The sequence below is a fragment of the Serinus canaria genome, chromosome 4 (genome assembly GCF_022539315.1).
Source record: "Serinus canaria isolate serCan28SL12 chromosome 4, serCan2020, whole genome shotgun sequence".
Lineage (NCBI taxonomy): Eukaryota > Metazoa > Chordata > Aves > Passeriformes > Fringillidae > Serinus > Serinus canaria.
The window spans coordinates 28,175,944-28,202,561 of NC_066317.1; the positions used below are offsets into that span (position 1 = coordinate 28,175,944).

General features: G+C 42.2%; 1 protein-coding gene across 1 annotated transcript in view; it reads right to left on the reverse strand.

Annotated features, from left to right (window-relative positions):
• Positions 1 to 4,225: 4,225 nt before the first annotated feature.
• Positions 4,226 to 26,618, reverse strand: part of GATB (glutamyl-tRNA amidotransferase subunit B) — a 42,156-nt gene continuing 19,763 nt past the window's right edge. Inside the window, exons 5-13 of the mRNA XM_030239445.2 lie at positions 25,914 to 26,036; positions 22,951 to 23,064; positions 21,812 to 21,896; positions 21,400 to 21,444; positions 19,293 to 19,482; positions 12,746 to 12,879; positions 12,302 to 12,380; positions 6,919 to 7,053; positions 4,226 to 4,682 (exon numbers count right to left, since the gene is read on the reverse strand). Of these exons, the coding sequence (XP_030095305.2) occupies positions 4,554 to 4,682; positions 6,919 to 7,053; positions 12,302 to 12,380; positions 12,746 to 12,879; positions 19,293 to 19,482; positions 21,400 to 21,444; positions 21,812 to 21,896; positions 22,951 to 23,064; positions 25,914 to 26,036 (1,034 nt within the window). The 3' untranslated portion in view covers positions 4,226 to 4,553. The remainder of the gene's footprint in view (positions 4,683 to 6,918; positions 7,054 to 12,301; positions 12,381 to 12,745; positions 12,880 to 19,292; positions 19,483 to 21,399; positions 21,445 to 21,811; positions 21,897 to 22,950; positions 23,065 to 25,913; positions 26,037 to 26,618) is intronic.

Consider the following 26,618-nt stretch of genomic DNA (forward strand, 5'->3'; position numbering starts at 1 on the left):
GAGAGGACTGGAGTAGCTAAATGAGACTTCCAAGTTGGGGTCAAAGCCTCAATCTTCATTCCAGAGCTCCAGCCTCGATGCAGCCACACTTGGGACAGCCTCTTGGTCTGCAGGATGTCCTACATTGAACACTTCAGAGTCAGGCTCTGTCTTCTATCCTGCAGACCCACCTGTCCTGTAGGGTTGTTTTATTTGTCTTTAAATAGCAGAAACTAAATTCCCTGAGGCTCTAGCTTCTGCTTTTTTAATGTGCTCATCAACTACTGCTAAGCAGATATAAACCAAAGCTGTTTGTTTTTCTCACTTGTTGAATATTTAGAAATTGCTCCACTTGTTGAGTACTTAGAATTTGCTGTGAGTTCCGTTTAGGGGAATGGGAAGGTGGTGGTTCTATTTAGGCTGCTGTATAAGGGCCTTGGCAGGCAAAAAGGATCCCATGTTTTGGCTGTATTGGTTCAGTCAAAAGGGTGTGAGGTGACTGATGAGCTCCTTAATGCAGGCTTGGATAGTGGGAGCAATGTGAGCTGGCTCAATGTGAGCCTTCCCATTGCTAGGTCTGAGCACTGCCAGCTACCGCTGCTTTGAAGTTGGTAGCTGGTATCTCCACAAATGTTAAAAAGGTTCATTATCTTGATCTCAATTGGCTCAAACCACTTTTTTTTGGTATCAAAAAGAAATTTACATTTTGTATCTGCAAAAGTGTTTAAAAATTTCAGAAATGACTGTTTCATAATATAGTGCAAAATTTATAGACTATGCTCTTTACCTTCCCTGGAAGGGAAGGACATTACAATTATCCCATTTTAATCTTTCTTGTTATCCATTGCGTCTGGTAGCTGGACGTGAAAATAGATGGAGACTTGAGAGTAAATCACAGAATGGTTGGAAGGGACCTTAATATAATTCTAACGCCCCCACTGTTGCAATATGAATGACACATGTTGAGATGTTTAAGGCAAAAAAGAGCGTGTTTATTTTTTTTACTTCGATATTTATTGAATTCCAAAGGTGACTATGGATTGGAGGATGAAATTGTTACTTCTTTAACTACACTGGTTAAACTAACAGTTTATCAATTTTTTCTTTTTCTAGAAAGGAGTACAAAACAATCATTATTTAAATGAAAAGTGCGTGAGAAACTCTACATTTACAAAAATGTAAATATCAGAAGGCTTAGAAGAACTTTAGAACAGAGTGACACCCCACCATGGGTAGAGCCACCTTCCACTAGAACAGGTTGCCCAAGGCCCCATCCAACCCGGCCTTGAACATTTCTAGTGATGAGGCATCTACAGCTTTTATGGGCAACCTGTTCCAGTGCTTCACAGTAGAGATGTTTTTCCTAATATCCAATCTAAACCTGCCCTCTCTTATCTTAAAGCCATTCCCCCTCATCCTACCACTACATGCCCTTGTCCTTCTCCAGCTCTCTTGTAGGCCCCCTTGAGGAACTGGAAGGTGCTATAAGGTCTCTCCAGAGCCTCTTGTTCTTCAGGCTGAACAGACCTACTGTCTGAGCCTGTCCTTACAGGTGAGATTGTCCAGCCCTCTGGTCATCTTCATGGTCTCCTCTGGACTTGCTCCAACAGGTCCCTGTTCTTCCTGTGCTGGGACTCCAGAGCTGGACATGTGGTCTCACCAGGGCAGAGCACAGGGGCAGAATCCCCTCCCTTGCCCTGCTGCCCACAGGGCTTTGGATGCCGCCCAGGACATATTCGGCCTTCTGGGCTGTGAGTGCACATTGCCAGGTCATGTCAACTTTGCCAGCCCCCAGCACCCTGAAGTCCCACTTCTTTGCACCGCCCCACTTCTCAAGCCTGTCCAGATCCCTCTGGATGGTATCCCTGTCCTGCAGTGACCATGCCACACAGCTTGCTGTCATCAGAGAACTTGCTGATGGATGAGGGAGCACTCAATCCCACTGTCCTTGTCACCAGCAAAGATGTGAAACAGGGCAAGGCCCAGTCAAAACCCTGGACAGCCCCACTCATCACTGGCCTCCACTTGGACATCAAGATATTGACTGCAGCTCTTTGAGTGCAACCAGCCAGCCAATTCCCTATCCTCTGAGCAGTCCACCCATCAAATCCATGTCTCTCCAGTTTAGAGATAAGGATGCTATGCTGGACAGTGTCCAGTGCTTTGCACAGGCCCAGGTGCATGATGTATTGACACAGACTCTACTCAGAGTCTGTGATTTTTAACAGGCTTTGCACATATTAGTAAAGTATAATTCTATAGTAAAAGAGTGGCTAAGAAGAATTAGCCCAAAGAAAGAATTATCAGCAGTAGCCTTGCTACATTAATTGAGATGCTTCCTTCATCACATTATTTATTACTCTTCCAAATACATTGTTGGTTTGATTTTTCTTTTTAAAAGGCAACCTTTGCAGCAGTGGGAAACTCAGCAGAGCAGCATCCAGCTGTGCCACAACAAACACTAACCTTTGGAGAACCACCTCTGGGAAACAACTGTGTTTTTCTAAACTGAGGGAGGATCTCTCAGATTCAAGATTCCATGGAGAAACCCTTGTGCCTTCTTGTTTCTTGCTGCCATGGCAAGAGTTGAACAGAATCCCAGTAGTTTGTTGTATAATCTAAACCTTTATTGACTGAACACTTACATAAAACTCACCACTCTAAATAAAAATGGTAGGTTTTGCTCATGATGTGAAAAGTGATAGTAGAAGTCTTAGTGTGAAGGTCAAATTAAATGAAAATCCTGGGTGAGGTGTGATTTGGGGAGTTTTTGGAGGTTTAGGCTTTTTGTTTGGTGGATTGGTTTTTGAAGGGTCACAGTTTTTGACTGCAGTTGTATTACTGCTTTTTGTAAGCTGTATGATCATGGTTGAATTGTAAAGGTACTTCTTTGTGAATAATGGGTATACATTTTATTCATTAAATGTATTGAAAACCAAAGGGGTTTTTTCCTTCTAATGAAGGACTTTGCACTTGAACCTCAGCCATTTTGTACAGCAGCGTCCTCCCCAAGACACAACATCAGCGCTGCCACTAAGGAGGAAGCACTGCCATCAGCCTGCTTTGAACTAGTGCTGCAAGCACCACATTAGCCAAAGGTGACTGAAGTCCCAGGGCCATTCCTGCTGCACTCCTGTGACAATGTCTGCCCTGCAGGCACATCCTAAAGAACAATTCTGAAGAAGCAGCTAAGATGCCTGAGGTAGGTGTGATCTTTAAAATGTATGGCTTAGCAGTTTCCAGGAGGGATTTAAGAACTTCAAGCATGTGGTACTAAATGGGATTTATTTCCCCACTACATGAAAATTTGACAGGATCCTTCTTGTTGCATTTCCTGTTAATGGCTCAATCAGCTAAAGCTGGTTGGGATAGGAAGTTTATTCAGTATCCCTGCATTTCAGTGAGTACTGAAAGCCAGGAACTGAAAAACAAAAGATTTAAAAAACCCTAAATAAAAACTATTAGCACAAAACACCCCTTAGGATTAAGTAGTGGAGAAGGACTGAACCCCAGCTGAATCCACCTCAGCCAACTGCATTTCCATTCCTAAGCAGTACAGTTCCAAACTGCATGATCCAAAGCAGTACAGGTCCAGATGATAGGAGAAAACCATGTGCCAGAGAAGCAGCAGCCCTGGGCATTGGGCATTTGTAACATGGGGCCAAATTCTTGCCTGCAGAGAAAAAAAAAAACAAACTGGAGCTGGGGCTGGGGCTGTCCTGTTCAGGGCTAGGAGCTGGGCTCCAATATCGTCTCCAGGTATTCTATGATTCTGCTTGTTCTGCTGTAGATTGTACAGGACTGGCAGAAGCACATCTGCTGTTCTGAGCCTCTGATGCCAAAATGGGATGTGTGAGCTCAGAAGGGCTCAGGCACACACTCCTCAGGCTCTCCTCAGAACTGAGAGCAGGCACAGCAGGTATGTGGGTGCAGAACTGGGAGAAGGTGAGCAACCACTCTGACAGGGTGAAATGCCGGCACTTCTGTCTGTGGCACTACCCTTAGGCACACAGTGAAACGGCTCATGGCTTCATCCTTTCCCCTTTCCTCAGAAATCAGGAAGAACGATAGCAGTGAACTTTTTCTTCCCTTCTGTTAAGGCATCGAGGCACACATGGGCTCCTCAATGACTTCTGGGTGTTTTAATAATTGTTCCTGTTGTGCTCACTGAGTTACGGTGTGCACGCCCAGACCCAGACTGAGTATTCAAGTATCTCCCTTCTCACAAACAGGCAGACAGAAAAGCTGAGAGTTTGTACCCGCTTTATTAGAAAACCAACCCATGCAGTTTCAGCTCTCTGTGTACTCACAGACACCTCTGGGAGCTTGTTTCCCAGGGCTGTGTGGAAATCACATTTCCAAGTGCCACATCAAAGCATGGGAGATGCAAATGGCTGTATCCTGCTTTTCTCTGGCCCATCTGCCTTTGGGAAGGCAGATGGGAAGGCCGGGACTTCAAGCTGCTTGAAGTATATCCAACAAACACAATGCTGTACAAGGAGACACCAAAGTTCATTTGAAGACAGAACGAAGCACGTGCTTCTTTTGTTGCTTGTGTGATTTTTCTCTTGTGGCTACCCTGATAGCTTCTTCTCTAATAACTGCTTCACCAGAACAGGATTGGACCGTCCTTGTGTTTTCTTTTGTACCAGACCAATTAACTTATTTAGAACTTTTGGATTTCCTGCCTTTATCGCCATAACCTTTAAAGAAAAAAAAAATGCAACAAACACCATTATTACAGGAAAACTGAACATCTTTACTCATTCCCAACCAAGGTATGAATATTTTTGTTCTTTGGACTATTGTGATAAAGACTACATTTGGGGATAAAGTGTTATTTATAAAAACTGCCTTCAGCCTTGCAATAAGCTCCTGCTCTGCTCCCAGGAGAGAACAGCAAGTCCCTACAGCATCAGGGCCTTACAACTAATAGAGAGAGCTCCTCTTATTGAAAGAGTCAGAAAATACTTTTGGATTTTACAGTGTCTGCAGCTTGAACAGCAACTTCCTGGAAAAAAGCCAGAGATGTGAGATGGACTTTCCCTGCTAATAGGATCTACCATTTTACTGAATATAATGTCCTGTTATAACAGGTAATTTGAATTTAATCAAAATCTATTTGATAATATTGGTGAAGTCCTTCAAGCACAGACATAGGTGCTTTTTATTTCCTTCAAGCAAGTACTCCTTTGCAACATGATGATTAATTAACTGGTCAAATACGACCTCCTATTAGACAGCCTTTGATGCACAAGCACCTGCTACATTGCAAGGGCCATGTTTAAAAGCTGAAAAAATCAGAAATTTCACCTCTGGACCTTCCTAAAGGAGATGCTACTGCTGAAATACAAGCATCTGGCTACTGTTTGTGAGGTAGGGAAGGCATTCTCTACCTTGTCAGAGTTACTGGGCAGAACACAATCGACGCAAAGAAACAGGATGACATATTTGCAGATGTTCAGGGAAGGGTTGCAAACGTGGGAGCTGTGCACTGTGCCAATACCAAATTCAGATGCAAATACTGCTTCTCATTACAGTATCTGAATTATTGTCAGTCTAAAATCTTCTCTGTTATATTGCACAGTGGAAAGGACTCATTACTCTGGATCTACTATAAATTACCTGTGTGGGGCAGAGTGCAGTACAATACTCAGTGTTGGTTTGAGCAGCTGTTTAGAAGCTATTTCATCCTGAAAAAAGTTACTCTCAAAACACATTGAAATGGGAATGTGGTTATGGACCTTCTAGCTTCTGCACTTCCCAGTCAGTTCTAGTATTCTCTCCCTCCCGCCTGTGCTTTCATACCAGCCTGGAAATAGAGCAGCACTTTTATCAGGCTCTGCAAATGAGTCAAGTTGGATGGAGGTCACACCGACCTACTGCAAGCTCATTTTATCAAAAGCTCTTGCAGAGCTGTTAGCATCCCCCAATGAGATCTGGAGTGGGTGGTATTGTTCTCAAAAGATGTTAATGTTTTTTTCCAAATGGCAAATGGAGCTAGACATTGTTTATATTAGAAGTAGGCTATTCACTTCTGCTTTTACATTTTTGCTCCAGAGAACATATAAGTGCTTGTTTTCATTTTGCTTTTTATAAAGCAGATTATATAGACTCTGTCAAGATCCTTTCCCACTCCTCCCCTTCCTGATCAACAAGGGTTTTTTTTCCTTTTTTTCCAGCTCAGACCTTGTTAGACTGAGCCACACTGGCTGCTGTGTGTCTTTCAAGGAGATGGGGAAGAGCCAATCGTCCCCCACAGGGGAGCATTTGTGTTGCTGCCATAGCCCAGCAGAACAGCAGAGTGGGCAGCAGCTCTGGAGCTGCTGCTGCTGCTGCTGCCACAGGGCTCTGGCTCTTCCCCACCCCACAGCCACTGTCAGGCAGGAGAGGCAGCTCCTCTCTTTGGCAGTGGACAGAGACAGGGACATGGCAAAAAGTCAGATGCAAGCAGAATTTCTGCATTGCGAGCTCTGATACAGTCTATAATTCCATAACTAATATATGCCTTGCTGGCAGGTAAGTTCAGCTTCAGAACAGTTTAACAGTGTTGCCCCAATATCACAACAGATGACATAAAAATCAGAGTTATGTGGCTGTGTGGCAGGATCAGGTTAATGGCAGTACAGCTGGAGAGCGACAGGGCCCTGCAGTTTTGCTTTCCTGCATCAAAGTTTTATGGGCTCTCAGAATGACTTAGCACATTAGCCAGACTGGTAATTTGTTTTCCAGATCATTTTGTGTAAGCTTCAGTTTCAAAAAACCCACTTAGTAAAATAAGAAAGAAGAAAAGCTTGATAATATCTTGGCAGCAGCTTTACAGCTACGGCTCTAGCGCTCAAATGCCATCAAAAGGGGGAAAAAGAGAGGCTATTTTAACCCTCTTTCAGTGCCACAGACTGCCACAGTGCAGAAGGTTCCCACCACCATCATAATCACCTCATTTTCATGTCCATCAATCACTGCCTGGCAGATCTGTTCAAGCTCTTTTTGATCCTGTAACAATTCAAGTTTCTGTTCTTTAACAATTTCAAGGGGAGTCTTCCCTTCTCCCTTCCACAATTCTGCAAGCACCTGAAAATCACAATAAAAGCAGCAAAGGTCAGTGGCTTGACTTAGCAGCATTGTTTACATGCAGTATTTTGGTTATGGATCCAAGAAGCCTTGGTTTTGCTAAAAGAGGATTGTCTAAATGTGAACAAGGCCAAGATTTAATCATGTGCCTCTCTGAAAGAGCCCTTGTACCTCCTTTTCTCCCTCCTGTACTGAGACAAAGCATTGCCGCTTCCTGCACGAGTCCAGGTTAATGGTTGGCAGCAGGTGCTTGCAGCCTCCACAGCACCGGCTCTGCCCGCTCCCCCAGTGCTGGGGTCTCTCCAGAGGGGATTGCTGAGCACAACCCCCTGCTCCTCTGGGCTGGCAAGGCTGCTCCTCTGCCAGAACTCCTGCTCTTCTCACATCATTCACAAAAGTGCCTGGGAGCAGCAAGGAAATGCATCTCCATGAGCAATGGCTCTGCCCGGGAACTGACGATTAGCTGACTATTGTACCAAGTCCAATCCCAGGTAACTCATCCCATTACCAGTCCTTGCCAGCAGGCTGTAATGAGGATATGTATGACAAAGCAGAAGAAAAATGGTGCCAAGCAGAATGAATGCAGCAGCTCCAGCCCACCTATGCATCATCTCTAAGTACTGGACTGCTGGGCAAACCCAGGCCTGTGGAATAATCACCTGTTAATGCTAGTGTTTTCCTACACTGCAGCAGGACTATTGCCCTGGAATACACTTGAGAAGAGAGAACATTTATAAAAAACCAATTTCCTTGGGCAGTCATTTTCTGTATTCCCTTTGCTTTTATTTCAGGGCTGTGGGAGGAGAGTAAGAAAACTCCTATTAAAGCAGCTCGTTGTGCTCCATCCTGAGCTGAAGATCTAATTGTATGTTTGGGCCACTCTGTGTCCCAATATGGAAATGCATGTCAAGTCAAAATTTCAGCATTAAATATTCCCTGTAGGATGAAGAAGAGGCTCTGATGGGAAGGCAAGGAGAGACATTCAAACTGCATGTTAAATAATTTGCAGGGCACCAAGAGAACTCAGGTAGAATGACGCACATGGGATGGGATCTTAACTACCCCAGCAATTTGCTTCACATGACAAATTTGTGAGTACAAAAGACCTTTGGTTAAAGAGTTCTCTATTCACAGCAAGTATTTAAGAACTGTGCATTCATACAATTGCTGCAAAAGGATATTTGTTTGCCAGTGGCACTCTGAAGCTTTTTATGGGATCTTATCAACTCTTCTGGAGACCTTGTGAGAGGGTAATGACACACAGTTGTTTTGTGGCAGCTACATCTTAATTTTTCCTTGAGAGAGGGCCAAAGGCAGATCACAATATTGAAGTTACTGATAAGCAGCCAGAGATACAAAAGCTATAAGATTTCAGATCTTTACACTGAATAAATCAGTGCTGTACATGATGTCTTCTACAAGATCTTCCTTCTAGTGTGATATTTAAAAATCATCATGCCAGTGCTACCTGGAATAACCCTAAAAATAAATATATCCAACAGAGATTCATCCTGTCGGCAGCTGTTTGCCTTTCTTTGTGATTATTTTTTAATTTTTTTTGGTGGGTTTTTTTCTTGTTGCACTCCATTGCTGCTCCTGGCAGCCCTTCTGCTTCTTCTCTGAGGGATGAAGCAGGAAGGTTTCTGTCCTGGAGGCCTCCCAAGGCAACCATACTGTATGTCACCCAACAGAATGAGCCCTGTCCTTGCCAGGCACAGCACAACTTCTAACAAAACACCCTGGACAGTCTAAAGTACTGCACAAATCAGAGTGGACAGGGAATAAGCCTTTTCACTCTCCTGGAAAAAGGCAGATGAGATTTTTAGGATTTCAGGCAGGATGTCACAGATGCAGGAATGGGAAATCTGCAACGAACAAAACCTATGCAGCCAACCATGGCAGAGTTACCCAGGAGCAACACGTATATCAGGCTGACTTAGGACAGCTTGACTGTAAGAGATCCAGCTCTGATTCCCTTTTATGCCTATGCCAAATATTTCCTGGCACTGAGGCAAACTTGCCCATTAGAAACCTTGAAGGCACCAGATTTTCTCTGTGACAGCTGCATCATGTGTCCCTTCCCATTTGGTTGTAGCATCTCCACTTAGTAGAGCAACAATGATATCAAGGCCCTTGCTTGTTTACAGGTATGTAGGAAAGCAGAAAGAGATGTGGCCAAGACCTGTCAAAGATGCACTTTTAAAAAATGTGTTTCTCCACTTGGCAAGGAGTACAAATCTAAAGAAGGCAGTTTAAAAAACTATTTCAACTCATTTACACAAACTGCCTGCACCAGCACAGGAGGATCAAATTATAAAGTCTCCAGAGCCAAAACATGAATCTCAGGCCTCATTTCCATTACTGAAATTTCAGTAGCTTCTACTATTGATTCTTACCCTGAGCGTGATTAGATTTTAATGATGTTCTGTGGTCTCCACCTATGCAGGCTTAGCAGCATTGGTCAAGATGAATTAATCAGGACTTGCACGTCTGGCTGTCATGGGCATCATATCAAACATTTTGCAGCTGGTGACCGTGCCAGCTGACTGCTGTGCCTAAGAATGCTCCAACTGGAAACCCTACCTGCAGTGATTTGCTGCCAAGGACAGGACGAAAGCAGCAGGTAGCTGCTTTCCAGCAAGTCCTGTGGGCACCTCTCCTTTCCAGTGACAGAAGCTGTGATGTCTGGTGGGTATCCCTCAGCCTCTCAGAGAAGCAGGGGACAGGTTGGGTCCAGTCCTACAGATGGTGTAGTCATAATTGTCAAAGCAGATGGTTTTGTTTAGATATGGGTACTGTACTCATTTCCCTGCTATCTACTTTCAAGTAGGGGTGCCAAGCAGATCTGTTGAAGTTATTTCTATGTGAGTGACCTATGCAACTGCAGAAGCCAGCAAAACCCAAGGTCTGCTTTGCTCCATGGCCTGCTGGACATGGATTCCCCCATGAACCAGGGACCAGCGTGTCCATACGGAGTTGCTCCAGGATGGCTGTTGGCAGCAGGGACACGTTTCCACTTCCCTGGCCCAGGAACCATCCTCCTCCCATAATGCCATAACTCACAGGCAGGTCTGTTACGCCAGACATGGACCTGCTGCCAGCCTGGCAACTCGAGGAGGAAGGCCCCATCACCAGGCCCCATCAGGCTGGTTTCAGCTCTGGGTGAGCAGCACTGTGGGCACTGTGGGCTTCGAAATGGTGCCTCTGTGCTGGACCACATGCAACACGTATCCATCTGATCCAGGACATCACCCACAGATCACCCACAGCCCCACGTGCCAGCAGAGCTGGAAGCTGCTCCCCGCTTTGCACAGGGATGCCAGCCTGGAACTGCTTTGGAGACCTCTGGAGTGGGATGCTATGTTTGATGGCAAGTTGAGCATGAGCTCTGTAATTACCTACATGGTAATTATGTGAGCACACAGTGCCCTTAGCTTAGCACTGCATCCCACCACACAATGCTCAGTGTGTACAGCCACTGCTCACAGCTTTTATCTGCCCCTTTTACTGCCTTAGACAGCAAAGCCCAAACACAAAACCTTTTAAATAATTTAAGTGGTTAACAGCTTCCCGCAGCAAGCACATATGTGTACACATGTCTGTGTGCTCACCCCACTGGACCCTTCCATCCTTTCCCACTGGATCGATGTCTGCCACTGCAGATCACGCTCCCCTCCCCAGGAGCTGCAATTCATCTGCTGGTGTATATATATAGCCCTTTCTGCCCTCGGGCCATCCAGCGTCTCTGCCTACTGCTGAGAATTGTTATAAACATTTGTTACTCTTCTGACATCCAGGCAACCAAAATACTTTTCTAAATGTGGCAAGGTTTCTGCAGTTTGATAGCATCATCACTCGGTGAGGGCAAACTACTGCGACTTCTGGGTCCAGTTTCAGATCACTGAGGACAATACGCACATTACAAGGAGTTGGTAATTAAACAACAAATGCATTTCTGAAATTCTTGACACTTCACAACGTGTCAGAAGTGCCTGGCAAACAAATATATCACAAAGCAGAAAATCCCAAAGAATAGCATTAGTACCCTGTCCCTACCTCCACAAGAAAGAGACTTCAGACTGGAGTTCTGAAGCCTCCTTTTCAAACACAGACACCAAACTGATGGGTGTGCCACAACCCCGCAGGCAAAGAGCTGCTCTGCATTCCAGTGCTTTTCCTATTAATACTTTATCTCCTTTTTGAAGCTTTTACTTTTCCAATACAAAATTTCCAAACACACATGCCTGAAGCCAGGCACTTAAATCCCTATTTATGATGCCTGTCTTATGCAGCTGGCTATCCACAGACAGAGACCAACTTAATTAAGAACCACAACCATCTCCAAAAAAAGAAAACAAACCAGAAAGTTCATTCACAGTTCATTAACAGTTTCACTGATAAACACTGAAACAGTCACCTAACACATTTAACTAGAGTATAATAATTAATCTGAAAAGACAAATCATTCCATATAAATGAGCTTGCAACAATTTAAGGTGAATGACTGATTATGGCCCATCACAAAAAAGCCTCTAAATTTTTTCTACCAAGACAGCAGTACTGGTCCCATCATAACCAGTTCACAATTTTAGATATAAATCATCAAGAGCTGCTTTTTCAGACTGTCCTAGGCAAGATGAAAAAAACCCAAAACCTCAGCTTTACTTGCTTGAGAGTTTCATGACAGCACTTGCTCAAAGCAGCAAGGATAAAAGAAAGGCCAGACCTCTGCCACTTTTGTCTCAGGTACACCAATGCAGAACTCTTTTTGTGACTGCACTTGGATGAATTCTATCCTTTCCCATGTGCTAATGCTTGGGAACGTAGACTTTACTGTCCCTAGGAATCTAGTAACTGATACTCTCATCTTAACTGCAAGCCATGGATTAGCTCCCACTGACCTTTCACGCAGGCCTGACTGGAATAGTGATATTGAGATCTACTGTCTGCTCTGTTCAGAAGCAGGATTTATTTGAGTTCAGTTCGCATTGTTTAAGTCTACTATTTAGCTTCTGCCCTCTTCTAAAAGTGAATATGCAGATATGTCTCTAAGATTATATAAAAACCTAAGGCATTTGCATCTATTATGTGTATATAGCATAGATACAGAAGTTGTCCTTTATCAACAGTGTAGATAATTTCCCTTTAAAGCAACAATAGTACTGGTACACAATGATTATAAAATCGCTATGCAACTGAAGTAAGCAGCCACAGATGCAGAGTACAGCAAAATCAAAAAGGTACTTACCTGCTTTGCTGCTGTGGAAGAAATTTCTTTTTTTTCCAGAAGGTTCAAGAGGTCAGCCAGGAGAAAAGAACTGACTGGGCTAGGGAAAAAGTGGGCAGAAGTTACCTCAGAGAATACGGTGCTGTAATGTATGTGTGCTACTGCTGCTTGCCTAAAGATCACACAGTTCAGTATGACAAGGTATTTTACCTCATGTTCAGTACTAATTGGTAAGGCCTGACTATGCCTTACCATCATCACACTCCAAAGACTGAACACTGACTGCTGCTCTTAACTACATGATCCTCTCGTCTGCCATGTATTTGTCTAGCTCCATTCAGCAGGACAGAGCCAAGGCCTGTGCAAGACTGCCCAGAGTAACAAACTTCACAGGGAACAACTAAAGCAGCCGCAAGCAATGGAGGATCACTTTGTCTCACCACTGCAGCAATGAAGAAGACTGACCTTTCCTTTACTGTAAGGGAATGTTGTTTCAAGTAACTGAGCAGGTCCTTTAGAATCCAGCCGATCACCTTCTTTGGCTTCATTTGGGTCTGTTTTACCACACTTTCAAAGAATTCTGCTAGTCCGTCTTCATTCTGTTTATAAAAAGTTAAATGTATCAAAGGGATACTGGAGTGCAAACATGATTACAGAATCACAGAATTGTTAGGGTTGGAAGGGACCTCTGGAGATCACCCAGTCCAAAACCCCTGCCAAGGCAGGGTCACCTGGAGCATGTGACACGGGTTACAGGTTACAATTAATTATACAATTACACTCAGCATATAAATGCTCAGTCCTAAAGTAGACTTCAGCTGTGAATTCATGCAAAGTCATGAGACTTTGGAGTAATTTTATTACCATAACAGCCAACAATCTTATGCCTAGAACAGGAATACACAGTTTATCTGTCAGCCTGTTTCAGTCGAACTTCCAACAAATGAACTATCATTTTTCTCTTAATGCCTCCCTAAAATTAGCATTTGGACAGAAGCTTTCTCATCTTTGCAAGTGTTTTATGTATAATACTAGAAAATACAATGCTCTCACAGGCTGTCATGCTACCTTTTATCAAGAAGAGCCTTTTCCTGAAATTGTCTGCAACTACTTCACTCTTGATCTTGAAATCACTTCTATTTATTTTGGATTGAATGAGTAAGTTTAGCTTGCATTTACCCTTCAGAGATATGGAAAGGTCATATGTAAGAAGCACGGTTTTATTTTCCAGTTTTTTTCTGAGAAGCTATGGTAAGCTTTTACACAGCACACTAGCAGCTCAGAAGATATGACAGTGGGAGATTCAATTTATAGCCTAAGTGAAATCTGAGATTGTTTCTAGAAGAACCGATACTGCACAGTCTGTTGAATGCTGTGGTGTTTGTCATCAAGGCACTGATGGACCTTTAAATGCAGCACAGAACTCATTAGGTTTACTGAGGGCTGAAGAGGTATGGAGTGGCAGCTCCTACCTTTTAAAGGAGGAATCCAAATCCAGCATGCTGCTGGGCTTCTGCAGTATGTGCCATAAACACACAAGAGGACAAGCCAGCTCTCAGAAGTCAGGAGGTAACAGCTTAGAGATAGCCAAGGAGCTATTCTAAGTATACAGTCATCACAGCAAAAACATTTCTCAAGCACATACTGACTGCAGACAGATTTCTGAACAGTTATGAGCAAAAAGAGAGCAGGGTAACCACAGAAAGCCTGAGTTCTCCACTCACATCCCATCAAAACAGTCTCATTTGTCCTTGTTTTTAAAGGCCATTTATTGCCACAGCAATACAGAATTTTAGACTTTCCTTCTCCAAACTTTCACAACACAAATTTCCAAAAGCTCCAGATACTATATTTTTTATTGATAATCATGTATAGCTTTTGAGAAGACTGCAAACTACTGATCTCTGTTCTGTGAAACAAAAAAAAAATGTACCTAGATTAATGTCAGTGCTATGAAACTGGTGTGACAAAAATCAGACCCATCCCCTTCACCTTGAGACCATGACCAAAGAAACCAAGTTCTCAGCCTGGGAAACCACTGAGGTCTTTTATGAACCAAGGTAAACCTTCTAACTCCCACTAGTTATCTAATACACCTTTACACCATTATATTTTTCTCCACTATTCTAATTTAACTAGCAGTTATTCTCTAATCAAATTATGCAAAACTAAGGCTAAATAGACTTGAGGAACAAATCTGACTTAAAAAAAACAGTAAAGGAATGACATGATTACCAAAGCACAGTAAACTTGATTAAAAACTGTGTGTGTTAAGCAAAATTCCTAGAATGATGTATTGCCAAGTACTGTACTCTTTCTAATTCACCTCAGGGTTCAATAGCACAAACAAACACTCATTATTTAAATAGTGGGTTCCTTTACACAGCAACGATTGTCCAATCTAGGTAGGAAAAAGTGAGCATGTCTGAATGCTGGGTTCTTTACACATGCTGCAGAAGGTTTTACAAACATTCCACGCAGAGTAGGTCTAGCTACAACATTATGCACAGGCAAATAATGTCTGCAGATGCCACATGTCTGAATGCAGCTACACAGCTCAGATGCAGCACATCCAGCACTTCCATCATGTACAGGCTACAGAGCCTATCCCTAGCAGTGGGCACATCCCAGTTTCTGGATACTTACAGCCTGGCTGGAGTTACAGTTCTGATCCTGCTGCCAGACCTTTGAAAAATCAAGGACAAACATATGCAGCCTTCGCATTTCAATCAGATGATTTCCAGGCCGGAAGTGCAGAAAAACCCAGGAAAACTCAGAGAGACAGAGTTACATATGCTACCAAGTCTCTGAACCCCATACTCACTACTTGTGCACACATAACCAGAAACATTCCCCAGAATTCCCTTGCATTTCATTTGGGGTTTTTTAAAGAGACTGTCATTCTCTGTAGCCAAAGAGAAGGAAAACCCAGTAATGCTAGACTGAAATGAGTACAGTAGAATGTCAAAACATCAGAATGACTGACAGAAATGAATCATTTTCCTTGTTTTCTTGTCATATTAAAAAAATATAGAGATAACTTGATTAACTTCAGTTTCTAGATACTGCACTACTTGACTTCAATTTGGTTTATATTTTGGTAAACTTTCTTCCAAAATTCACTCCAACTACCAACTCACAGACCTGTCCCTTGCGGCAAATCTGAGCTGAAAACTGCAGGCTCCAACATGCCGGATTTACAGGAATGCTGACTGCCTGTTGTCTCTTAATTCTGAGTACTCAACTCTAAACTTCATTGAAAGGAAACCAGAAATCTGGAATAGCAGCATCATGTTTGTAATTCAGGCCACTTCATGCTCCCATTACACACCAAATATGCTGTAATTTATTCATGCGAGTCTCATTGGCATGAAACCTGACATACCAATATTTCAATCAGATGCAAATAATTTTCTTAAACATGGTTTAAAATTATGGTTTCATAGCAGTGAGATGTAAAAAACTCTAGTGGTGTAGTGATTTCAGATACCTTTTAAACAATTTTAAAACAATACTTTATTTTACAGAATACCAGGGACATTGGGACTGTAACGCAAACTTATTCTTTTAAAGACCAGTAATGTTTCCCAAAGAACTAAAGAAGAAAACTGCTTCAATGTTCACAAATAAAATGTAATTTGCTGCTTTGTTATTCCCATTTTCACCATCACAGTTTCTACAATAACCAACCATGAGGTAAAAACTGCTGCAAAAATGTACAAGACTGTCAGGGAAAAAAATCCCAGAACATTCAGGAGAAAAGCAGACGAGTCAAAGGAAGTTCAAACTTTTTCCTAAAGCTTCTTGTAAAATGATTTGCATTCAGAAAGAAGCATAAGTTCACCTGCCTACTAACATGTCTGAGAATGGCAGGGCATGAAACAAAATAGTCAAAACCAATTTCTCCAGCAATCCACTTCTGACTGTTTGAAGGAGTCACCAATGTGATTGTTCCACCAGGGCAATCAGCCCAAGTGGAGCAGCCTCTTTTATCTGAGTAAGCAGAGGACCGGTAGATGCACAGAATTCACATGACAAAGGAAGTGATCGGACTGTTTTTTCTCATGCTGTGCTGTGACAATCAATGTATTTCCTGCTTGGACCTCCCTGGACCTCAGCACACATTTTGAAAATGAAGCATTGCATTAACACCTTAATACATTAATGTCTGCGTTAATACAATAATGTCTATGCCAAGATAGCCATAACTGGCAAAGTTGTCAGAGATCCTTCTTGACTGATGTATTTGCCAGCTTACCAGTTTACAGAGCAAGGTAGAAATTGCATGAAGAAATTGAGTACCCAAATACCATGGAGTGCACATGGCTCAAAGAATTTTGAGTAAGAATAATTCTGCATGAAGAAAAATCAGAAAAATCATTTATTTCTACAATTTATATAAAACCGCCAAAAATGAAGCCATTTACACGTAAGGCATTTCAGATTTGAAGATATTAATAGGGTATTTCTTCCCTTTCAGTACATCCTGTAATTAGGCAAAGGAGGAATCTCAGTTTCTCAACACCTCAGTATGTACAGGCAGCTTCTGTGTATGAGGACAAAGCACTGGAAGCAAGCTCAGGAGCTAGCCTGCACGCCAGAGTATGTGTGTTTGATTGCAACTTTGGCACAAAATCCTTTCTCTATCAAGTTGGTGCAGAACAGACTTTGCATTTTAGAGCCATTCCTCTACAACTGCCATTTATTTAATGAGCACTCCTGGGCACTCTAACCTGAAAGAATGCTCATTAGATGTGTGCATCTGGCCCTATCAGCAATCCTGTGCAGCCCCTGATGCAAGCTGAAAGCAGCGACGGACACGGCACTTCCCGATGAATTAAGGTGAACGGGTGTCCCAGTGCACAGGCAAGCAGCTCTGGTGGGGAGTGTGCAGGCTGACATTCTAATGCACAATAAAAGGAGACCTGCAACAAAGAATGTGCTCGCTTCATGCATTCAAATGGATGCATTAGCTTATTACAAGCTGAATCCCAAATTTCTGCTTGGAACTCATTAATTGTCTTCCATGTCGCAAAAAGGAGAAGGGGAGAAGCAAAGGCAATAAAGGATTTAAGAGAACAGCTGAAAGAAAGGGCAGTTGATGAGGCAAATATATAGGGCTAGCTGGCAGAGATGACAGAAGCCACCCATACCAGCAACTTGAAACACACAAAAGGTGGGCTGATGCCAAATGAAAGGAGTGGGTGCCCTGGGTGTGGCTGCCATGGAGTTTATGTTCTAAAGAGGGTGCCATGCTTTGGATTTGTGACCACAGCAATGCCAACAACACACAGGTGTTTTGGCTACTGCTGAGCAACTTTCTTTCTCCACTCTGTCCCCCCACAGCAAATAGACCAAGGATGAGCACAAAGCCAGGTGGGACAGTCTAACAGCCAACCCAAACTGTTTATAATCCCTGCCCTGCTCAACAAGGAAAACTGAGGGAAGGGCATTTTGGGGGATGTAGTCACTGTCATTGGCTGCAGACTGGCAGCACATCAGTCTACTTCTGGAGTGGTGAGTGATTGTATTTGCATCATTTTTAGGTTTTCCCCCACCCCGTTCCTTCATTTAAGTGTTTTTCTCAAACCACGAGCCTTACTTTTGCTCTTCCTAATCTCCTCCCTGTGCTACTGGCTTGGAAAATGAGCAAGCAGCTGTAGTACTTAGCAGCTGGAAGGACCAATGCAGTACAGAGAGGAAGAAGTAAAAAAAATTCCAAAAAAAAGGATGCAGGAGCTATCTACCCTTTCTACTTAATATATTAGAAATATGTGAAAAAATGCATGCATGAACCGGAATGCTGGCAGCAAAATCATATTTTGCAGCTTATACAATGAAATAGAAAGGTAAGAACTGCTGACACCTCTCAATACTGTGACTGCAGCCTTGTGACTTTGATGAGAATTATGACTCACCTGCCCACCACACAGTCTGCAACTCACTAAAATGGCCCAGCAGCACAAAAGCAGTTTTCCTAACAGCTTTCCTCAGAACACAGAATAATTTTCTTCCTGTAGAATCAGCCTCTGTACAAGTGTATTAAATTACAGACATACAAAGGGATATGAGGTAGTTATGTGCAATGCTCTCCCTTCATTTATAGTCAGAGGAAAGGATCTCCTCCAGAGGACAATTTAAAGTACTTACAGTTCTGCTCTGAATCTCACTCTGAAAAAGTCCTTTTCCTTCTGTCACCACTAATGACAGTGGTAACCAAAGTGGGACATTCTCCTAGCTTAGCTGGGTATGTGAAATGTCTTATCTAGGATGAGTATACTAACTTCCTCCCCAGAGTTACCACTGGCAAACAGAGATGACAGTTTGCATTTAAGAAGCTCATAGTCCTCTGGAGTAATTCTGGGAGTTAGGAGATTTTGCTGGTTTTTAAACATTTTATTTAAAACAGCATTTGCCACATTGTTTCCCTTCTCATCCCCTCTTCTGAACCTATCTCTGGTAAACTGCACTATGAGGTCAAAGTTGATACTGTGCAACAATTTGGTATATTTCCCTAAAAATAAATCTGGGGGGAAGAAGGGGAAGTGTTTCCAATAATGGGGAAGGTAGGTCAAGGAGCACATGAAGCTGAAAGATTTAGACTTTGGAATTTGATTCGTGTTCATTAAATATGGTCAATGTGCCCAGCCTTGCAGCAGGCCCAGAGCTGAAGAGCAGACACTTGCACACAAGGGACAGTATCCAGAAGCTGTACATTTGTTGCAGTCAGTCAGGGGGGCAGCAATGTCTAGACAGACAAGATCAATATTAAGTACCAATTATCTGACTGCACGTTGCATGAGAAACACTTCTTGGCACACTGTGTGTGGTTCATTTTTTCCACCATTCTATGTGTATGGCTTCATGGTATGAAGGATGCATTGGACACACTTCCAGGTTAGAATGTTCATAAGGACTGACAGCTGGTTAATATGACATTTGTAAACCTTTTCAAGAACCACGCACCTTTGAAGTTTCTAGGTTTATTTTAGCATTTGATCAATAGACCTACCAATAAGGTGAAGCTGTGTTCAGGAAGGATCCCATACTGTTCAACAAGCTTTTTTCTCTTCACACTGGGGAGGTCAGGAAGTCTCTCATGAATCCAATCAATATTTATCACTTGCTGATGGTTCATATTAGCTGGCAAAGATTTTGCATCGTACAAAATCAATGGGGGAAGGTTTGGCTCTGGCATGAACCTAGTAAAAAAGGAAGAAAAACTCCTTTATAATTATTTTCACTCAGAAGCTAAGCAGCAAGAAATAAAATTTATATCACAAGTTTATACTTCCCTGAAAGCTGTATCACCCTTTCAACTAAACAAAATATTGAAAATTAAAGACCTGGTATATCACTGGTAAGAAGAAAGAAATCAGGCCCCAAACTGTTGCAAAGCCTCTCTTTTTTTTTTTTTCCTTCAGCAATTTTCCACCAATTGTTAAAGAGTTCATAATACAAAAGGGATAATTCAAACACTTCTGCACAAAAATAATAATAAAAACTCCCAATAGCACCAGTAAAAGATATGGAAACAGCCCACTCTTTTTGGCATCAAGCATGAATTACAGACCTAGATAAAAATGGGAGTGGGCTGGCAGGGAAGAACTTGGATTGACAGCCAACTGCCAGGAGTGATCTAGGCAGGTTGTAACCTTTTCCAGCCAAACTTCAAAAATCTTGATGAAATCTCATGCTGTGCTAAAAGCAAAGTTACTGTGCTCAGCAGGGTGCTATCACAGAACAAAAGGCTCCCTTAAAGAGAAGGCCAATTCAAATGACTCAAATAACTGTGATTGAAGCAGAAACTTCACTCTTACATGATCAAATGAGGGGTTCAAAACCACTAGAATAAAGGGCATTGAGCTATTATGATTTCTATTTGAAATCTGCCTAAACACAGATTTTAAGATTAATGCATAATGTGCAGCACTATGTTACAAAAAACCCTAAAAACATAGTTTACAGTTCAATACTCTTCATAATCTTAGTACTAGTAATAATCTTTAAGATCTTTTTTTGAAATGTCTTAGACTCATCAGTTTTGTCTAGGTTTTAATGAATCTTCTTTTGCATTTTTTAAAATTAGTCTTTTCAAATAAACCTTATGCCTGCCCCTACCATAACAAGGAATTCACAAAATGATCACGGCTGCATTTCTACAAAAACAAACTAAAAAGCAGATTTAAATTCAAAGTTTGTGTGATTTTTTCAAAATTGCTGCTCTGCTGTAGCAAGAGCATTGGTAGAATATAAGATCTGACAGGAACACAGAGCTGACAAAGCTAAGAGGCTCTGGAAGTTCTCCTGCTGGAATGCGAACTCTGGGAGTAACAGGAAGCTCTCACAGGGATGCAAAGCTAGGGAACTACTGGGAGGACTGGCACTACAATGGCCCAAGGAGCTGTGCTGCTGCCTTACAGTGTTGCCTCAGAACTTGTTCCCAGCAGCACTGCTTTGCAAACAGGACTTCTGCTGCCTTGTCCCCTCAGCCTCACGATTGTTCCTGGGTGACTTTATGGTTCAGCGTTTGTCATCTCAGAGCTGTGGAAGGCTAAGTACTTAGCAAGGTAACACCTTCATTAGGTCTACAAAGAACTTCAAGGTAGAAATCTGCTCATGAAATGCTGACACCTTTCAGTAGCAGCCAGGATTTTCAAAGTGTTTGTGATCTGTGATCACAGAATCTAAGCATGGAGAGGCAGGGCCTGGTAGCTGAAAACTGCTTCCCTCTGTATTTACTTAAAGCAGGCACAATGCTGAACTCAGAAATTCTGATGTTTTATGTCAGGCATTCTTAAGAATACACTTATACTGGCCATACAGTAAACCTTCAACTTTCCCACTTTGAGCTGAAGTACTCCCAGCCTACTCTTTGGGAAAGGTCCAGAGGTTTTACCAGAAATGAGACACAAATCCAGGTCTGAACTGCTCAGGCTGAGCAGTTCAGATCAGGATTAGCACTGATTTTGATAGGTCTCTGCCCCTTCCAGTGGAAGGTAAGCTTCCAACACATACACACTGTACTGACTAACTTTACATCCTTATTACATTGGATACACTTCAGAAATTTAATAAATACTAAGTTTGTGAAATGTTAGGTCTATTTAAAAAAATACCGATAATCCTGTTGTCCTTCTTTGTCTCTCATTGGTACTGTGCACCTAAAATAAAAAAAAAAAAAAAAAACCAAGATGTGGTAAGATACACCACAGAGTTAGTTTTATGGCAAAACCACAACCCAAAACCTCTGCCTCATGAAGATTAGGAGAGCCTCTTAAAACTACTTCAAAGACTAAGTGCATGTAAGAGGCCAGTCATTTTCACAGACACTGCTTGATGCAGGACACAATCTGTTGTGAAAAAGCCTCAGCCTTAAATTACTCCCTAAGAGGAGACTATACTTATGAACTTTAACTTTAGAAGACACAAGTTGAGCAACACTATATTACAGCTCCTGATCATGTCACTAGGTATATGTGGGCACTCAAAAGCAGCTATTCCTAATGTTCCTCCAAAATAAAAACTCACCCAAGCTTGGAATCAAAGGCTCTCGTTTCATTCAAAATTGTCCCTCCATTTTCAAGTTCTTCAATTTGCCTCTGTATTTCATAGTCTGACAGTAATAAAAGAAAAAAGAGTAAGCTTGTTAGACTGCACTATTAGCTTTAGTGCACTCCACTATTTCATTTTCCACTGCTACGCCATAATGGAAGACTTTGTTGTTTTAACCTTAATGAAATCAACAGCAGTAGTTATGGGCAGAATTATCAGTCACTGTCTCTCTCCCCAGCACTGCTTCTTCCTTTGTGTTTTCCTCATCTGCTTTCATTTCCTTTAAATGGAAACCATTTTCTCCCAGGCACTGCAGTCAAATCATACATTCCTGGTGACCCTGCAGTCACCTAGTTCAGTTTTCTTTTGGAGATGTAACAATCAGCTTTTTTTCTCCTCATACCCAAGCTGCATCTGAACTTCACACACATCACACACCATACTCAGTGGAAAGCAATCATCTCCACTGGAGGACACAAAACCACTGCTACCATATTTTAGTCCATGCTAGGCACTGAACCACCTGCTTCATTCTTCTTATAGGCAGAGGTTTTATTGCAAAAAACCTGCAGACTAACATCCTGCTCTTCCCAGAGTATCCCCTACTAAGATTTATTCTGTCAGGGAACAGCAAGAGTGGGGCTGCTCCATTAAGAGGGATAAGCCAGGAGTGAAGGGTGACCAGAGCCCCGGCCACAGCCTCATGGTCTGATGCAGTCCCACTGGTCTGAACAGTGTAAGCAGGGGCAGGTGCTACCAGCAGAGTCCTCTGACAGTGCCAGTGGAGGTGAGGGGATGAGCTGAGTCCAGGGCCCATCCAGGGAGCTCAGGAAGAAGGAGCTAAGTTCTAGGAACAAGACTGCAGAGCAGGTCCAAAGCCCTTCAGGAGACAGGACTGAAAACTGGCACACCTGTGACACAGCCATTTAGACAAAGTCTGAAGGCCCAGCCTGAGCCTAAATGAGACTCCCCACAAGCAAGGACATGGAGGAGATACCAGGTGAAGTTTGTCAGGGCATTTAAGGCCAATTACTGCACTCAGGAGCCTGACATATTTCATCTCAGACCACATAAAATACCTACAATGCTCTTGTAATGAAGCAACCATCATTTACCTATTGCTTTTGCCAGAAATCGCATGCTATTGATATTCTTCACTTCAGTCCTCACTCCATAAGGCTCTCCAGGGTGATGCACAGAAACATTGGCATCCACTCTCAGCTGACCCTCTGTAAAAGGAAATTTTTTTAACAGAACAGTCTGCCCTGTACACTAGAGTTAAAAACCTTGGCATGCATTAATAAACTGCATGTTATGCGCAAAGCCTTAATAGCAGACTTCTCTATGTTCAGAAAGGAGTAACAACCACTTAATCATAGCTTTCTGTATGTGATTCCATCTCAAGGGACTGCCTTGAATCATTCAAAATAGTTTTAAATCATTGCTCATAATTCCTTTCAGAAAACTGCATGATGCAGTGCAGCACAGATCCTCTAAGCCATACAGTGAAAAGAGCTTCTGATTCACAGATCTTAAATAAAGGGCAGAATTAGACAAGCAAAGTGGTGGATTGTGAGCTTCCATTCCTCTCAAAGCAGCACAAAAATACCTTCTGGAATTACAATTTGATGGATATACACTACCCTAGCATGGAACACAAGAACTTAAGGTTATGTTGAACAGATTTACTAAGGTGTTCTTGGAAATTTACAGCTCAAGGACAAAATGTGAGCAGCAGAGGATTTTTTTGTAATTTTCTTCCTCTCCTTCAGGAAATTGCAATCTTACCCCCCAAAATGTCCCTGGCTGCCAAAACCTGTACAAAGTTTTATATAAAAGCATCTCATGCACTCTCAGTCCAAAATGGATCAATGTCCTTAAAAATATTTAGTGAGTCAACCACAATGGAAATAATAATTGTATCTTTCTAAGTATTATCCCTCTAAAGACATCTCTTCCGAGAAGAAAAGCCTTGCCACAGTTATCAGCTGCTGGGAATACACAAAAGGGAGAGGTCGTATTACATCCTAGAATGTTAAGAAACATTATTTTTCCCATGTTACACATTGAACATCTGTAGCCTTTCCATGTGGGATTTTTTTTAAATTCATTTTTTAAATTTTAAATACAGATAAAAAGAAATGAATGCCTCCTGATTGGATACATTATAATATTATAGAATTATAAACGAGTGCAAAATGGCTCAGAGTTTAAATGGTGAAGATGCTACAGCTTCGGAATCCCTTCTGGTCAACAGATTTACATTGACTGACAAGGCCTTGGTACAATTTGTAAAAGCAGGCTGGATGACAGCACACTAATTTCCTCTGTCTTCACAGAGCCTTGCCAGACATGCAAATGAGACAAAGATGCTGAAATGACCCAACATCTTTTTCAAGGGAAGTGTTTTGCATGTGCTCCTTCTTTGGAGTGAAACTTGTTCCAAATGAGGAATAGCCTTGTCCTGCCCTTGCTTCATTTGAGATGTGACCTGTTTCTACTTGGATGTAGGTGTCACTGTGACCAGACAATGAATTTAATCAGGCATAATCAAAAGACCCAGGCTGCAAAAGTTCCTAAAAGAAAAAACCACAAACAAACAAACAACAACAACAACAAAAAAAAAAAAGGGCTTTTTTTCTTTAAGCCCAGCTTACTTTTCTTTCACTTTACAATGAAAGCATCTTTTCATCTGTTTGTTGTTAATGAAATAACATCTGATAAAACTGGGCACATGCCTTCAACGTACATGCAAAAGCCCCTAAAATTTTCACTGTGAAAGAAAAAAAAATCCACATAGTTTTATAGCTACCTTTCCTGGAAGAAAAATATTTCCAATACTGGGGTTCTCATATAAAGTCAGAAATCTCCCTGCAATAAGAGATACCACAATGCAATTCCAATGGCAATCTTAGGGCCAAATTCAGTAGTGAAAACTGATTGTATATATGTATGCCCTTGAAGAAGCATCCAAACTGGCTGCTTAATACTGACAACTGTGCCTTATTTGACATGTGGGACACGTGTGTGAGAACAGAGTCAGAGAAAGAGATAATGCCTAGCTATTATTATTTCCCGCTACATTAAATTAAAGTTGCATCAGTAGCCAACATTTACTGTGTGATGCATAGACCACTCTGACTCAGTTTTCCAGGAGATACCCACTTGTATAATGGGCTGAATTTGTTGCCAGACAGTGAGGCCAACTGTCACAGGCAAAAATATAGCTTGCACTGTGAACACTAATAAGCAGCTGCTAATTGTGGATGTGTGTGAATGAAGGGGATAAATGCCTGAAATCACTTTTAAATTCTTAAGCAGATGTCTGCTATATGCTACCTGTAACCACGTGCTGGTTGTAAATTTTGGTAACATTAGGACTGAGGAATAAAGGCATGATCTGAATCTTGAAATTAATGAGACAAAATCACCAGTGAGGAGGCTGAATGCAGGCTATGCTTGTGCACATCACCTGTTGTGTAAATTGGGGCCTTAAAATTACAGAAAGAGCTGGTGCCAGAAACAACGTTTCCTGCAAGAGAAGTGGTCTCAGAAAGACAGGTAATCTTGGCTAAAATTAACCCCAGCACCCATTTCTGTACATGCTCTTGTTTACTCCATCTCATCCATGACACCAGCACAAGTTTACTGCTTACATCAATTTTATGACTAGCTGAGACCTGACACTTAGAAGATGATCCATGCTCCCACTACTTTGTCCCTTCCATACCCTACAATTGATCCTTGCTACAGATCTTCTGTGCTGCAGTGCTGTGGCAAGCAAGATAGAGACGGGGAGAAGCACCACAAGAACCCTGGGGACATTTCTTCCTGCCATCTTATCCTGTAAAATGACTGTATGAGGAAACATAACATCTAGCATGGCAAAGCTCTGCAGACAAAGGCAGGCCTATAAGCATGGCAGACATTAGGACAGACTCTGAGGATTGTAAAACAACAGCTAGAAAGGTCTATGCATTATAAGCAACCATAGAGCAAAATAACTGGAAGCTGCAGAACTCCTACAAATGCAGAGAATTACTGGTGACAAGGGAACATGCTTTTCTCTCCTCAGTACCTGCCATGACTGCTTGGCTGCTCCCAAGTGTTTGCAGAATGAGCTGAAGCTCTCTGACTGCTGCAGCTGCTTCTTCCCCACAGCACATATCAGGCTCCATGACAACCTCCATGAGACCAACTCCTACCAGGAAAAGAAACAGGAGATTTTCAACAATAGCTTTTGATCTTGGCATATGAGAGTGCAACTGGCTAACACATGAAAGAACTTGGACTTCTTAAAAAAATATATAAAACCACATAAACCTCCATGTATTATTTAGTAACTGTCACAATGGGCCTAGCTGCAGATTGCTAGAAAAACTTTTCCTGCTATTTTTTTAAAGTAACTGACAACTGCAGACTACCCCCACCCTTTGATGACAGGCAGATCAGAAGGACCCACTCCTCTAGAAAGACTCTCATTTAAAGCCAATTGGGTTCCAGATGCAAGTTTATTTATCTTAAACTAATTCTGGAGCAGGCAGAACTGTAAACAGATGTAGTCCAGTTTTTAGCTCCAGGACCTAGCTTTCAAGGAACCTGAACAGGCACAGCCCTCAGCTCCAATGGACACCAGAGTACTTTGTCCCAGTTAGGTAGGCCAGCCAGGTTGCTGCCCATGTGCACTCCTGTGGATCACTCCATTTACAATTTCCAAGTTAAAGAGAAAATCTACATTTCTTCAAAGCTAATAATTAAAAGAAATTACTGACTCATGCACCAA